Genomic DNA, 15,316 nt, shown 5'->3' on the forward strand with positions numbered 1-15,316 from the left:
CAAAAAAAGATCTTTAATTGGCCAAATCTTTGCCTATGCTGTATATTCAAGAAAAATATCGGTATCGGAATAATATCGGTATCGGCAGATATCCAAATTCAGGTATCGGAACCGGATCGGAAGTGAAAAAGTGTGGATCGGTGCATCCCTAGTACACGCACACACACATCATACATGCACAAAACGTATTCATTGCTGTTTTAAAGCGTTCACTGGAACACCAAGCAGCAGCAGCAGCAGCAGCAGCAGCAGCAGCAGCAGAACGTCTTGTGGTCTGGTCTGTTTACAGTTGGCAACATTAAAATAACAACATATTTTTGCTTGCACCATCTTCAGCCATTTGCAGTATGGATGCACAGGTCTGGCATTACATTGAATACTATATGCATAGAGGACTAGAACACAGAGATATGAGGCTTGACTTTTGGGACCATCAGTTATACTTTAAGTCTTGTTGTCTCATGGGTGTAAGTATGTGGTTTCTCCCTGCATATCAGCTGGTGTGTGTGTGTGTGTGTGTGTGCGTGTGTGTGCGTGTGTGTGTGTGTGCGTGTGTGTGTGTGCGTGTGTGCGTGTGCGTGTGCGTGTGTGTACTCACAGGAAAACCTTTAGACCCAGCTTCCCCCGGCTCTCCAATCTTTCCCTGGAGTGACAGAAAAAGGTTAATTTGGAAGCTTCCTTCACAGTAATGCGTTGCTTGAGACGGGGGTCTTAGTCTTTGGAGGCATCATCATGCAGTGCCTCTAAATCAGTCCTCTCCAGAGGAACATAAGCAGCAAGAATATATGAGAGACGAGTGGAAAACTACAAAAGCGCAGCAGTGATTTACCTGTGGTCCAGGGAAACCTATTTTTCCTGGAGGACCGTCGGGACCCTGCGGAGCGAGAGAGGGATGTGAGAAAGTGATGTATATTCCCTGCCTTGACTGATGGCTGCAGGGGAGCTGAAGCATGCCATTTGTTTGGAGAAGCAACACGCGTTTCTTCTAAGTGTCTATTTGTGCGTTTTGGATCAACGGTGTTTAAGGCACTAGAATCTTTATGATTTATCCATGCCCCTCACGGATGGGCTTTGTTTGGGAAAATGAAATATTCAAAGCTATTTTTTTTATTCCAGTCCAATCATTCCTCTTGTGTCTCTGCACAGTCTCATGTACTTGAATGTTTCCAGCATTATATAGAAACAGGGAAATTCCTAATTTGATACATAATCAATGCAATGCTTTTCCTATGGCATTTCTGGTCACTGTGTCCATTCAGCTATATTGGATGAATACAGATCTGCCTTATACACTCGTAAGCCACGGCCTTTACACCTTACTGGGTTTAACACAGGTGATGAAGTGACCCTTGACCCCCTGGTACTTCTTACCGTCTTGCCCTCTAACCCCAGCTCTCCTGCTGGACCGTCAGGCCCTCTTGCTCCCTGAAACACAAGACAAGTGTCACTTCACCAACAGAGGTCACTGTAACACAAGACAAGTGTCACTTCACCAACAGAGGTCACTGTAACACAAGACAAGTGTCACTTCACCAACAGAGGTCAGAGGTCAGAGGTCACTGTAACACAGCCAGAAAGACACAACATAAACAGAGTCGTGTAACTGAGTGTCACCATTAATAGCTCCAGAAGGTACATTATGTAACACTATGTACACAGTCAATGAGCGGTAAATACATATTTGTGTGTGTACATGTGTGTGTGTGTGTGTGTATGTGCATGTGTTGGTGTATGTGTGTGTGTGCATGTGCATGTGCATAATGGTGTGTGTGTGTGTGTGTGTGTGTGTGTGTGCATGTTGGTGTTGGTGTGTGTGTGTGTGTGTGTGTGTGTGTGTGTGTGTGTGTGTGTGTGTGTGTGTGTGTGTGTGTGTGTGTGTGTGTGAGTCTGATTGAGCGAAATACTACATCATGTCAGTTTATTTCTATAGCACACAACCATGACTGACCAAAGTCTCCCAGTGCTCTGAAACTGCAGGAAACGTGTTTTCAGGCCATTTCAAGGTATTTGGAGCCATAATAATGTGTTCGCCTTCATTATACAAAATATCAAATAGACAGAAACATGTTTAATAAAGAGTCATAATAATAAAGCGAACAATAGAAATAATAACAGAGTTAGGCACAATCAAAATGGGGTCGCAGGTGTCAAGCTCAACTCGAATCAGACGCTAACAAGAAGCGAAAGCTAGCGAGAAGAGATGAGTCTTCAGCAGCGACTTAAGGTAAGCTGTTCCAAAGATTGGGAGCAGCCACCGCAAAGGCTCGGTCACCTCTGTTTTGGAGCCTAGATCTCAGAGCATCCAGGAGCATCTGATTAGTGGACCTCAGATCTCTCAGAACATCCAGGAGCATCTGATTAGTGGACCTCAGATCTCTCAGAACATCCAGGAGCATCTGATTAGTGGACCTCAGAGCTCAGAACATCCAGGAGCATCTGATTAGTGGACCTCAGAGCTCAGAACATCCAGGAGCATCTGATTAGTGGACCTCAGATCTCAGAACATCCAGGAGCATCTGATTAGTGGACCTCAGAGCTCTAGCTGGAGTATGATGCTGCAGGAGATCAGCCAGATAAGAAGGCGGCAGTCCATTTAAAAGAAAAGGCTATTGGCCTCTGTGCAAGGTGTCACACATGGCACTAAATTCATCTACAGTAGGGCTGCAAATAATGATGATTTTCATTGTTGATTAATCTGACGATTATTTTCTCGATTAATCGATTTGTTGTTTGGTCAATAAAATGTCAGAAAATGCTGACAAATGTCGATCAATGTTTCTTTGAAGCCCAAGATGATGTAATCAAATGTCATCATGTAATCAACCCAAAGATATTCGGTTTCAGAGAATTTTGACTTTTTCCCATAAAAAAACCCGCTCATTAATTAATAGTTGACAACTAATTGATTAATTGCTGCAGCTCTAATCTACAGAGGTCACTGGTCTCTCTGAGTTGCACTTTAGCACCAAAATCAGGACAGTCAGACAGACACAGACACAGATAGACAGACAGACAGACACAGACACAGACAGACAGACAGACACACACACACACACAGATACAGAAACATGCTGTTCACACTTAAATGCGCACACACACACACACACACACACACACACACACACACACAGACACACACACACACACACACACACACACACACACACACACACCTGCAGAACAGTCTGGCTGTTTCGGTTACATGGGCTCACCTGTCAAACATGATCAATGTAAAGTGCTTAAAGGCTACTAGGCCAATGAGCAGTGATACTAAATGGGAGTGAGGCAGTGGACCGACCAACAGAGTCCATCTGCTCTGCACCTGCACCTGAAGAAGGTTCCTCCTCTGTGCTCGGGACGGACCAATGATGTGACACTCTGTGGGCCATGTGACACTCTGTGGGCCATGTGACACTCTGTGGGCCATGCTTGGCTAATATATATATATACAGTATATATGTATATATATATATATATATATATATATATTTTTTTTTTTTTACCTTTATTTATACAGGGGGAGTCTCACTGAGAGCAATGCTCTCTTTTTCAGGAGTGCCCTGTTCACATTCACACACACATTCATACCTGGAAGCTGACCAGTACAACCACAGTCTGATCTGTTGGCCACTGATCAGCTCCACTGGAGCGGTTGGGGATAAGGGCCTTGCTCAAGGGCACCTCAGTGGTGGTAATGAGGGAGGGGCAAGCGCTGCCTTTTCACTTTCCCCACCCAGATTTATCCTGCCGGTCCCGGGGATTGAACCGACGACCTTCCGGTCACAAGCTCGCTTCTCTAATCGATTTAATGTGATGTGTGACGGGCCCACTAGCGTACGCAGCAGCTACAACCATACAGACTGTGGTGGTGAGGTCGAGTGTGCGGTATGTGATGGAGTTGGTAGTTCGGCGTGTCGAGATGCCACCAAAATGTTCAAAAGTCTGGCTATACTAAACACCTGTAGAGTCTGAAAATAAATTAATTCATAAAAAAAGTATTGAATGAAGTACGCTATTGGTATCGGTGTAACTATAAGGGTATTGGTACTGGTATTGCCTATTAATATATAGAGCAGGATGAGCAGCACTCATTAAGATTCCTGTGTGGGGTAGCTACTACCTAGCCTAGGTAAACCCAGCCACCACGTGACCTGCTCTCTCAGTTCCCAGTCACTATCATAGTGACTGAGAACAGGTCTGAGAGCAGGTCACGTGGGGGATGGGTTTACCCAGGCTAGCTACTACCCACTGCTTACGTTTACATAGCCTGATTAGCTTAGGCTAGGCTAGGCTAGGCTAAGGCTAGGGCATTCACAACTACTGCATTTTAGTAGACATTGACTACTCCCAAAAAGTAGTCGACTATAGTCGATTAGTCACAGGAGAAATATAATATTGTTTTCACCCAATAAAAATGATCAGTTGTTGTGAAAATAGTCCTCAAAAACAGCCAGTGAAGGGTTAACTAATGTAGGCGGGACCGACCTGGAGGTGTGTGAAATAGCAGAGTCCTGATTGGCTCTGAGAGGCTGTTTACAAATGAGCCTAAACCCCAGCAACTTGTCTGAGCTGGAGATATGACCGTTTGACTGCAATAACAACTTCTGAATACCTTCAATTATGTTTATTTAACATGGCATCATGTAGAAAATGATTGTTGATTGAAATCTATGTTAAATGTATTTATTTATTTATTTATTTATATTCCTAAAACCACAGATGAGCGATTAGTCGACTCTGATGCACAGTGTCGACTAGTGGTTTTGATAGTCGGCTAGTCAACTAGTCTGTGTGTGGTAGAACCACCTGAAGTCTTCTGCCTTGCTACACTCAGGTATGGACTGGCTGGGACTGCGCAGTATAGGTCAAAGGTCATGGAGCAGCAGGCAGATTTAGTGGCAGCGGAAGCTGCTGACATGAGCATGAATTGAAAACACAGCTTGAGACATGCGAGTGTATCCAGGCCAAACACAGCCAGGCCCATCTCCTATGGAGCCCAGACAAAGAAGCTCAATGCTATTTCATCCCACCTGCCAGCTGGCTCCATGGAGAGTCGATGGACCACAGCTATAAAAGACGTCTATTAGAAGGCTTTGAGAAAGGTTGCAGACAGGGTCTGCACACCACAAGAGCATGTCAGGGAGAGACTGAATGACTCTTGTTTATTGCCAGCAGTAGCTAGCTGAAGCATTTTCCATTCGATGCACCAAACAGCTACTCTGGCATCAAAAACATTGTCTCTACTGTCAACTGCATCCGTGCAATCCTGCCATCGTCATAACATCCATCATCATCACCTTGTTTTTTTCTATGATCCAAATTCATTCTCCATGGATCAGCTTTAATTCTGTCGATGAACTGTCGAGAAAATGGAGAAAATCACATCTCCCTGAAGATCTCTCTTCCTACCACCTTATCCACTCCAACTTCACTGATGCTGTCTCCAAAGCAAAAACCTCCTTCTTCATCTCTGAAATCCAGTCCTCTGCATCCAATCCCAGTAAACTGTTCTCCACCTTCTCCACGCTCCTCAACCCTCCCTCCCCTCCCCCTCCCTCCTCCCTCTCTGCTGATGATTTTGTAACCTTCTTTACTAAAAAGGTGGATGACATCAGCTCCTCCTTCCATCCTCCAGGCACCCTCACTAACACTCCCGACTCCAATCCTGCTCCTCGGCCCCCTGTCCCTGGATTTCCTTCCTTCTCTCCCCTCTCTCCTGATGAAGTGCTTAAACTCATCAGCTCGAACCGAGCCACTTACTGCCCCCTCGATCCTATCCCTTCCTCTCTCCTCCAAACCATCTCACCTAACATATCTCCCTTCCTCACTACCTTCATTAACTCCTCTCTGTCCTCTGGTCTTGTTCCGCCTGCTCTAAAGACTGCAAGAGTCAAGCCTCTGCTTAAGAAACCCTCCCTTGACCCTACTGCTATTCACAACTACAGACCTGTCTCTCTTCTCTCATTCCTTTCCAAAACCCTCGAACGAGCAGCGTCCGAACAACTTTCTCTCTATCTCTCCCAAAATGACCTCCTGGACCCTCTGCAGTCCGGTTTCAAGGCCTCTCACTCCACTGAGACAGCTCTTCTTGCTGTCACAGAGGCCCTTCACACTGCTAAGGCCTCATCCCTCTCCTCTGTTCTTGTCCTCCTTGACCTGTCTGCTGCCTTCGATACAGTCAACCACCAAATCCTTCTTTCCACTCTGTCTGACCTCGGCATTTCAGGTTCTGCACTCTCCTGGTTTGCTTCCTACCTCTCGAACCGCTCATACCAGGTCTCATGGAGAGGGTCCCTCTCCAGATCCTGTCCTCTTACCACCGGTGTCCCCCAGGGCTCAGTCCTGGGCCCCTTACTTTTCCTTCTCTATATCAGATCTCTTGCCTATGTGATCTCTTCTCATGGCTTTTCTTATCACTGCTATGCTGATGACACCCAGCTTTTCCTTTCCTTCCCCCCCTCCGACACTCAAATCGAGGCTCGCATCTCTGCATGCCTCAAAGACATTGGCGACTGGATGTCTGCCCACCACCTCAAGCTCAACCTTGGTAAGACAGAGCTACTCTTCCTCCCAGGAAAAGACTGCCCTCTCGCAGATCTCTCCATCTCCATTGACAACACCACTGTACTTCCCTCCCAAACAGCTAAGAACCTTGGGGTGATCCTTGTCAACCAGCTGTCTTGCTCTGCCAACATAGCTGCTACAGCACGCTCCTGTAGGTTCTCTCTCTACAACATCCGCAAAATCCGTCCCTTTCTCACAAGAGAAGCGACTCAACTCCTGGTCCAGTCTCTTGTCTCCTCTCGCCTGGACTACTGCAACGTGCTCCTGGCCGGCCTACCTGCCACCGACATCCGACCGCTTCAGCTCATTCAGAACGCTGCAGCCCGTCTGGTATTCAACCAACCCAAATTCTCTCACGTCACTCCCCTCTTCCAGGAGCTCCACTGGCTTCCCATCTCGGCCCGCATCAAATTCAAGACACTGGTACTGGCCTACAGGGCAGTACACCAGTCAGCTCCCCTGTACCTGCAATCCATGGTCAGGTTCCAAACCTCTCAGCGCTCCCTTCGCTCCTCCACCAGTGCAGGTCGCCTCGCCCCTCCTTCGCTACGGGGGCTCAAAAGTCGCTCATCCCGATCTCGACTCTTCTCGTCCCTGGCACCTCAATGGTGGAACGAGCTTCCACCTTCGGTCAGGACAGCTGAATCACTGCCGATCTTTCGGAAAAGACTAAAGACACACCTTTTCAGGCTCCATCTGGGCCCTTCTTGATCTAACTTCGTTCTCTCTCTTTCCTTATTAAAAAAAAAAAAAAAAAAAACTAACCTAAACTTGTACCACTAACCTAAACTTGTACCACTGTTCCTTCAGAAGTTGTAGTTGTCATAGACTGTGCTCCATAGTTGATTGCTCTATTGCTGACAAAAAAATGTGTTATTGTCGCTTTGGATAAAAGCGTCTGCCAAATGACGTAATGTAATGTAATGTAACTGTGAATTGAAGAATTCATAGACTGCATGTTATTCTTATGGTCTCTCTCAAAAGCTGAAACAGGAGAGAAGTAAGACTTGAATCTGTGACAATGTCATCAATCTGCTGCTGCTCCATAGATAATGAACTGCATGCTCAACCCAACTTGAGCCATTTTAGATGGTATTAGTTTGGCCAGGGTAAGTAACGGTACCTGAGCAGGGGAGGTGTAAGTAACGGTACCTGAGCAGGGGAGGTCTAAAAACGGTACCTGAGCACCTCCATCAATTTGATCTGATCCCAAAAGTCTGGATTTAATATTTAGCCGGGTAAAAGTTCCAAATGAAATTTGCTTTTGTTTTCATTTCCTCCCAAAAAGGACTAGATGGTTTGTTTTCACAGAATCATCTGGGAACTAGTCGCTTGGGAAACAGTTTCAAAGGGCGGGCACTTTCAAAAATACCTGGTAGATGATTGGCTGAACCATCTGTCTATCACGTCTATCAAGGTATCGCTCTCGCTGGCATCACACCAAAGCCCGCCTCTAGCTGCCTGATAGGACGGCGGACGCTGATTGGTGCGGACCACTAGTGGTTCAGATTCAAACCAATAGATTGGAGCGTGACAAGATGGACTTGTCATCGTGATCTCATGATCTCACGTGAATCCAGCTGCCTCACAAGGTTAGAGAGCCGTAAGAGTAATGGGTGCTAACTGGTGTCATCTCTTTTGTTGAACACAATGTAGCACACAGTTCATTTAGTTCACCTAGTGTCCTACTCTTTCTTATGACAAATGTTTTAGGCCACCATAGAGAGGCTTCTACAGTATAATTATTCTTAATAGGAACTTGTAAAATGTATTTATGACTGTACTCAATCAAGGTTAATGTTTACAGTCAAGTCTTGTTTTTTCTGGCTCTAACACGGAAAAATGGCGACCATCATTTCACAGCCTGTTTCCCTAAATCCATGACAGTACATCTGTCTGCAAAATGGCCTCCAGAACAGCTGCTGCTTGTCACTATAATCAACAACAGCCAGGTCAGATTTTCCATGAGAACTGTCATGTAGCTGGACCAACGTACGGCTGGTCCTGGACCAACGTACGGCTGGTGCTGTCATGTAGCTGGACCAACGTACGGCTGGTCCAGCTACATGAGAACTGTCATGTAGCTGGTCCTCGCTGTAACTAGTCATTGTTCCTTTTTGATGGAGCTGTTTGTTTTATCACTGGAGCTCCTCCAGCCGTTATAATGAGCTGTGACTTGTGAAAAGGATGAAACAGACTCTCTCTCTGTCACTCTGACCCCGAGAATGTGCAAGCAGCCATGTCCAGTAACAACACAACACACATGACGTCACTCATATCACTTCATTCTGTGCCCTGCTAGACTTTCCTCTATGGCTCGATGACAGCAATGCCACATGGTGTACACACATGCATAGACACACACACACACACACACACACACACACACACACACACACACAGTATAGTCATGTCATGTATGTATATGAAGACAGACCATTTGCCCGGTGTATGGACTACTCCACTACTACAGGTAAGTTGCAGGAAAATGCGGTGTGAAACGTAAAGCTTACCCGTCTGCCTTTGGGTCCTCTGGTACCGATCGGCCCGCGAGATCCAGGGGAGCCCTGAGGAAGAAAATAAAAGGGTGATGAATAGGAGAAGAGGAGGGGAAAGGAGAGGGGGAAGGAGAGATAAAACAAAGGTCTAAACTGACGGAGCACAGAGACCCCTGCTCGCTGACCCTGGGGGGGCGGGCTGACCTTGGGAACACACTATGGGGTTTGTTGTCAGATCTGTCACTCACACCAATTAACAGGCCCGCTCTGGAATCTGTTTGTTTTGGTGGCTCGGTGGCCTCCGCACCCCGTCACAGCTGGCCACACTGAGCAGGGAGGGGAAACAGGGACAGAGGCTACTTCTAATTGGTCGGAGGTGTTGGAAACAGAGACAGAGGCTACTTCTAATTGGTCGGAGGTGTTGGGCTTTTGACTGGCAGGAGGGTAATGCAGCTCCAGCGGGAGGCTGCCAGCTCTCATAACGCTCGGAGAGACTTCTGCTGCAGACTGTTAACAGGGCATACCACTGTCCTGTGTTCTGCTGCAGACTGTTAACAGGGCATACCACTGTCCTGTGTTCTGCTGCAGACTGTTAACAGGGCATACCACTGTCCTGTGTTCTGCTGCAGACTGTTAACAGGGCATACCACTGTCCTGTATTCTGCTGCAGACTGTTAACAGGGCATACCACTGTCCTGTGTTCTGCTGCAGACTGTTAACAGGGCATACCACTGTCCTGTGTTCTGCTGCAGACTGTTAACAGGGCATACCACTGTCCTGTGGTCTGCTGCAGACTGTTAACAGGGCATACCACTGTCCTGTGTTCTGCTACAGACTGTTAACAGGGCATACCACTGTCCTGTGGTCTGCTGCAGACTGTTAACAGGGCATACCACTGTCCTGTGTTCTGCTGCAGACTGTTAACAGGGCATACCACTGTCCTGTGTTCTGCTGCAGACTGTTAACAGGGCATACCACTGTCCTGTGTTCTGCTGCAGACTGTTAACAGGGCATACCACTGTCCTGTGTTCTGCTGCAGACTGTTAACAGGGCATACCACTGTCCTGTGTTCTGCTGCAGACTGTTAACAGGGCATACCACTGTCCTGTGTTCTGCTACAGACTGTTAACAGGGCATACCACTGTCCTGTGGTCTGCTGCAGACTGTTAACAGGGCATACCACTGTCCTGTGGTCTGCTGCAGACTGTTAACAGGGCATACCACTGTCCCGTGTTCTGCTACAGACTGTTAACAGGGCATACCACTGTCCTGTGTTCTGCTACAGACTGTTAACAGGGCATACCACTGTCCTGTGTTCTGCTGCAGACTGTTAACAGGGCATACCACTGTCCTGTGTTCTGCTACAGACTGTTAACAGGGCATACCACTGTCCTGTGTTCTGCTGCAGACTGTTAACAGGGCATACCACTGTCCTGTGCTGAAAGTGGGGATTGGCTAGAACAGTGCTTCTCAACGTGGGGTCTGGGGACCACCAGGGGTCCTTGAGGGCGTTCCAGGGGCTCCTCAGCAAATTGATGAATTGTTCAACTTCAACATGATTTAATTCACAAGAAGTTAACACAATTAGATAATGTAGAAGAATGACTGTTTTGATCATAGTTTCACTGTCATGTCTCTAAGTACAATACAGAATACAATACAATACAATACAGACATTCTTAGAACTCTGGACAAAATCAAATCTGAAAATAAAAAATAGTTTCCAGAGACAAAATGCCCCTACTGTATATATCTGATCACCTACTGTATGTTCATAACCTACTGTATATATCTGATCACCTACTGTATGTTCATAACCTACTGTATATATCTGATCACCTACTGTACGTTCATAACCTACTGTATATATCAACTGCTGAACACTGCTGGATGTGATAGACAGGGAGGAGGGACAAACAGAGTCAAAGACTGGTGACTTACTGGTCTTCCAGGAGGTCCTGAAGGCCCGCTCTCACCTGGTGTCCCTGTGTGACCCTATCACACACACACACACACACACACACACACACACACACACACACACACACACACACACACACAAACACACACACACACACACACACACACACACACACACACACACACACACACACACACACACACGATTAATTACACATCTGAAACAACAAAGCATTCGGCTATTGATTAACTCAACTAAACAACAGTAATGGTAAGAAAACATGAGTTATTTGTCTTTCTACAACTCAACAGCCTCTGATGCCTCCAATATGAGTCTGGAATCTGTGGCATGAAGTTACGTCCAAATCAATTTGGTTCCAAAGATAACTTGACATCCAAGAGGTGTTGAATACATCAGCCTGTTCCAAACTGTCTGATGTCCAGATTTAAGGGCTATGTTTGAGGTCAAGATCAACTGGAAAGCTTCCAGTGGCACAAGGCAGGCACGCACGCACGCACGCACACACACACACACACACACACACACACACACACACACACACACGATGTGAATGATTAGATGAGTAAGACGAGATGAAACTTGAATCATCCCCGAGGGGAAACTGGACCACTGCAGCAGCAAAGAAAAATAGAAGATGTAATAGAGGAGCATAGGTTGCTGGTGGTCACATTAGTGAGATGGACACACAGTGAAGCACTGCTGTGTGTGTGTGTGTGTGTGTGTGTGTGTGTGTGTGTGTGTGTGTGTGTGTGTGTGTGTGTGTGTGTGTGTGTGTGTGTGTGTGTGTGTGTGTGTGTCTGCTGTGGGACGGGGAGCTTGAGACACATCTGCAGAAGTGCTCGGAGCGTTGGGGAGGACGTCTCCAGTAACATGAACAGACAGCAGGCAGAGCAGAAAGACCGACACACTGAGGACATGGTGATTTTACAACTGCAAACATACTGCATTTGGCTGCTTCTCCTTCTCCTTCATCTGATGGGAAATTGCAGAAAAAAGTATTTGGCCAGACCATTTGTTAAAGGATAACTATGTAATGGAGGTTATTTTCACTCAGACGTTCCTATTGCAGAGTAGGCAGCTCTGATGCTGTACCTCCACAAAAAAACAAATCATAAACGCCAGTAGTATGAGTGCTCTATTATGAGCTCCACCACTGGTGAAAGTGGGCCGGAACCGTCCGGAACTCGGTTCCGGAAAGAATTTCTGTGCCTGACGTTCCGTGAAAACATGCAGCTGCCTGTCAAATGTGTCAATCAAGATCCGATTGCCACAGAAGCAATCACCATCGCATAAAACACATCTGTGCTGACATGATGTCGTTAGGGCAACATAAACAACAGTAGTCTCTCTCATAAATTGCTTCTAAATTGTTCTAATGCAGTGTTTTAGACCTCTGATTTTAATCTGTGCTGTGTACCTAAGCACGTAGCCTCTGAATGCCAGTGCTGCAGCTGCAGCTCGGCTGTATGTTTGCTTGCCAGACCCTCTCTCTGCAGCGGGAGAGTATCGTCGTCTGGCTGTATCTGTGTGGTTTTGAGAGGAAGTCATTTCTTGCTAAATTCTCCCAAGTAAAATGTTCAATTTTATTCCAACACGGACAGCGGTAGTAAAACAAGCTCCTTGGCCAAGCTTTTGCCCGAGAGATACTAAACAGCGCATGCGCATACTTCTGGAACACAGTGGAGAAATTTGCGTTTGATTTATTGTTCCGGACATTTTGCGACCAAACGCACATACTTTATGAATGTAATTTGCACCGGGCAGCAAGGATGAATAATAAACGAGCCCAACATGTTTGTCATTGTTTTCACTTGTCTTCTGTGTATTGGCGAGCTATGCAACTTGTTGAGTGGGCTTGTTGACGGCTCTTCTTCCTTTGCCGTTCTAAAACGAGGTATGACAAGGAGAACTACTTCAGCACTCTGTGGAACATGTGGAAAAGTGTTTAAGTGTACCCACTTTCCCAGGGACCTACATCCAGCTAGTAGTTTACAACCAGCTGGCAGCTAGTGATAACAATAATTCAGACTCTTCTGAAGCTACAACTGATGACAGTAATGAAGAATGGATGGATGAATACTAATGCACCTCAGTTATGAGTTACCCAGTTTGTGGTAAAAAAAAAGAAGTGAGAAACTATTTAATTGCTCAGTCTGTGGTAAATGTTTTGCCCATAAAGGAGACTTGAAGAGACACATGATAGTTCACACAGGAGAGAAACAATTTAATTGTTCAGTCTGTGGTAAATGTTTTGGTCAAAAAGGAGAGTTGAAATCAATTTGTCTGTTGTTGTTTTATGTGTAATGTTGAAATAAATAATTTACTATACATGTCTGCTGCTCAGCTCTATTATGAGCTCTACATGTCTGCTGCTCAGCTCTATTATGAGCAGCTCTGCTGCTTTTGGATGAGGCCGTCTTTTCCAGAGGGTCTGTTTCTATTTTGCAGCTGAGAGAAATAGAGAGGAAGGGCCAACAGTGCACTTCCTTGTGTGTGTGTGTGTGTGTGTGTGTGTGTGTGTGTGTGTGTGTGTGCGTGCGTGCGTGTGTGTGTGTGTGTATGTGTGTGTGTGTGTGTGTGTGTGTGTGTGTGTGTGTGTGTGTGTGTGTGCGCGTGCGTGCGTGCATGTGTGTGTGTGTGTGTGCTTGGTTAAGTCCTCAGAGAGAGGAGTCCAGCTGGCTGTCAGCCAGCAGGAACATGTAACATGACAGTAGATGGTAGCCATAGTGAATGAAGCCTCTCGGCTCTCTGGTTGACGGGGCACACTAAACACGGGGCACACTAAACACTAAACACTAAACACTAAACACTAAACACTAAAGCCCATAGGAATAAGTCACATTATTATCATTTTTATAAAGATGTTAGTTGAAGAAGGGTCCAGGCCTATCCTGAAAAGGTGAGTTTTTAGTCTCCGTTGGGGAGCTCATTCCACCATTGTGGTGCCAGGAACCAGAAGAGTCGTGATCAGGACAATGCTCAGCTGAAAACAGAGAGGAGCTGAAGAGGGTCGTGAAAACAGCATCGAAAATCATTGGTAAAGATTTGCCAAGCATCTGTGACATCTATAGTGTCCGCTGGCTGAAGATAATTCAGGAGCCCTCCCACCAAGCATCTGTGACATCTATAGTGTCCGCTGGCTGAAGATAATTCAGGAGCCCTCCCACCCAGCCAATGCTCTTTTTGTCCCCCTCCCTTCAGGAAAACGAGTACGCAGCATCAGGACCACTCGTCTGCGTAACAGCTCGTACCCTGAAGCAGTGAGGGCCCTTAACTCCTCCCTTCAGTTCACAACCCCATTTAACTTGACACTTTTTAATACACCACACACTTTCCACTAATGCACCAGTCACATGTGCCTATTCTGCCATTTTTTTGCTCTGTCAATATTGCATACTGTTTTTGCACTTAATAGACATTTTTACTGAGTATTTATTTATTATCTGTTTTTACAGATGTGTAGTTAACTTGTACTTGTATTGCCCTGTGGATGTGTGTTTGTCATTGCGGCTGTTTTGTTTGTCTGTTATGAGCACACGCCAAGACAAATTCCAATCAATTTTAAAATTGATATGGCAATAAACTATTCAATCTTGAACCAATCAAACATTCTCCAACAACTGCCAACATTCTTATTGGCAGTTATTGTAGCATGTTTGATTGGTGTGCGATGGGCTTTAGACCAGGTTCTGTCAGGCCAACTATGACAAGTGGACAGACACATTCTCAGTCTTGGGAAACTCAGAAATAAATAAGAGACAATGAAAGAATGAAGATAAGAGTGTGTGTCAGCGAGCACAAAGCTAAACACTCAAACAAAACGTTGTTATTACTGAAGACAAGCAAAGATGGCTGAATGTATGGATGGGTGGGTGCGAGAGGGCCTTTAACACAACCTCCATTCTGTGTTGAAAGCAGTCAAGCTCACTAGAGATAAACATAGGAAGTCAATACTAAATAACTTGATGCAAGGTTGCATGAAGCTCTCTCTGAGAGCAGCAGGGTAGGATGCATCCTAGTAGTGACACACATACAGTAGTGGGTGACGGCGCGAGGCACATTTTTGGGCCAATCGGGGCACATTCCCCGGCAATTCACATGGACGCGCATTGCTACGACCAGCGTAGTTAAGACCAGATGTAAGCCCTATTGGTGCAACAGGCGTAAATCCACTCTAAAGACTGGTCTTGACTGAAGGTCCTTACACACCGAGCACGTTTTTTTCGTGCGATTAATTCGCACGTCAATAATATTTTCCGAACCTATATCAGTCAATGCAACCGTGCATACCGACGGCGAAGTTTCGCTGAGC

General features: G+C 46.0%; 1 protein-coding gene across 1 annotated transcript in view; it reads right to left on the bottom strand.

Annotated features, from left to right (window-relative positions):
* col27a1a (collagen, type XXVII, alpha 1a) overlaps positions 1 to 15,316 on the bottom strand; it is a gene marked incomplete at its 5' end in the record, with an annotated part of 167,936 nt that overhangs the window by 35,730 nt on the left and 116,890 nt on the right. Inside the window, 5 exons of the mRNA XM_083657807.1 lie at positions 599 to 643; positions 830 to 874; positions 1,372 to 1,425; positions 9,078 to 9,131; positions 11,004 to 11,057. Coding sequence (XP_083513933.1) covers positions 599 to 643; positions 830 to 874; positions 1,372 to 1,425; positions 9,078 to 9,131; positions 11,004 to 11,057 — 252 coding nt within the window. The remainder of the gene's footprint in view (positions 1 to 598; positions 644 to 829; positions 875 to 1,371; positions 1,426 to 9,077; positions 9,132 to 11,003; positions 11,058 to 15,316) is intronic.

Source organism: Poromitra crassiceps, assembly GCF_964638095.1.
Source record: "Poromitra crassiceps genome assembly, chromosome: 21".
Lineage (NCBI taxonomy): Eukaryota > Metazoa > Chordata > Actinopteri > Beryciformes > Melamphaidae > Poromitra > Poromitra crassiceps.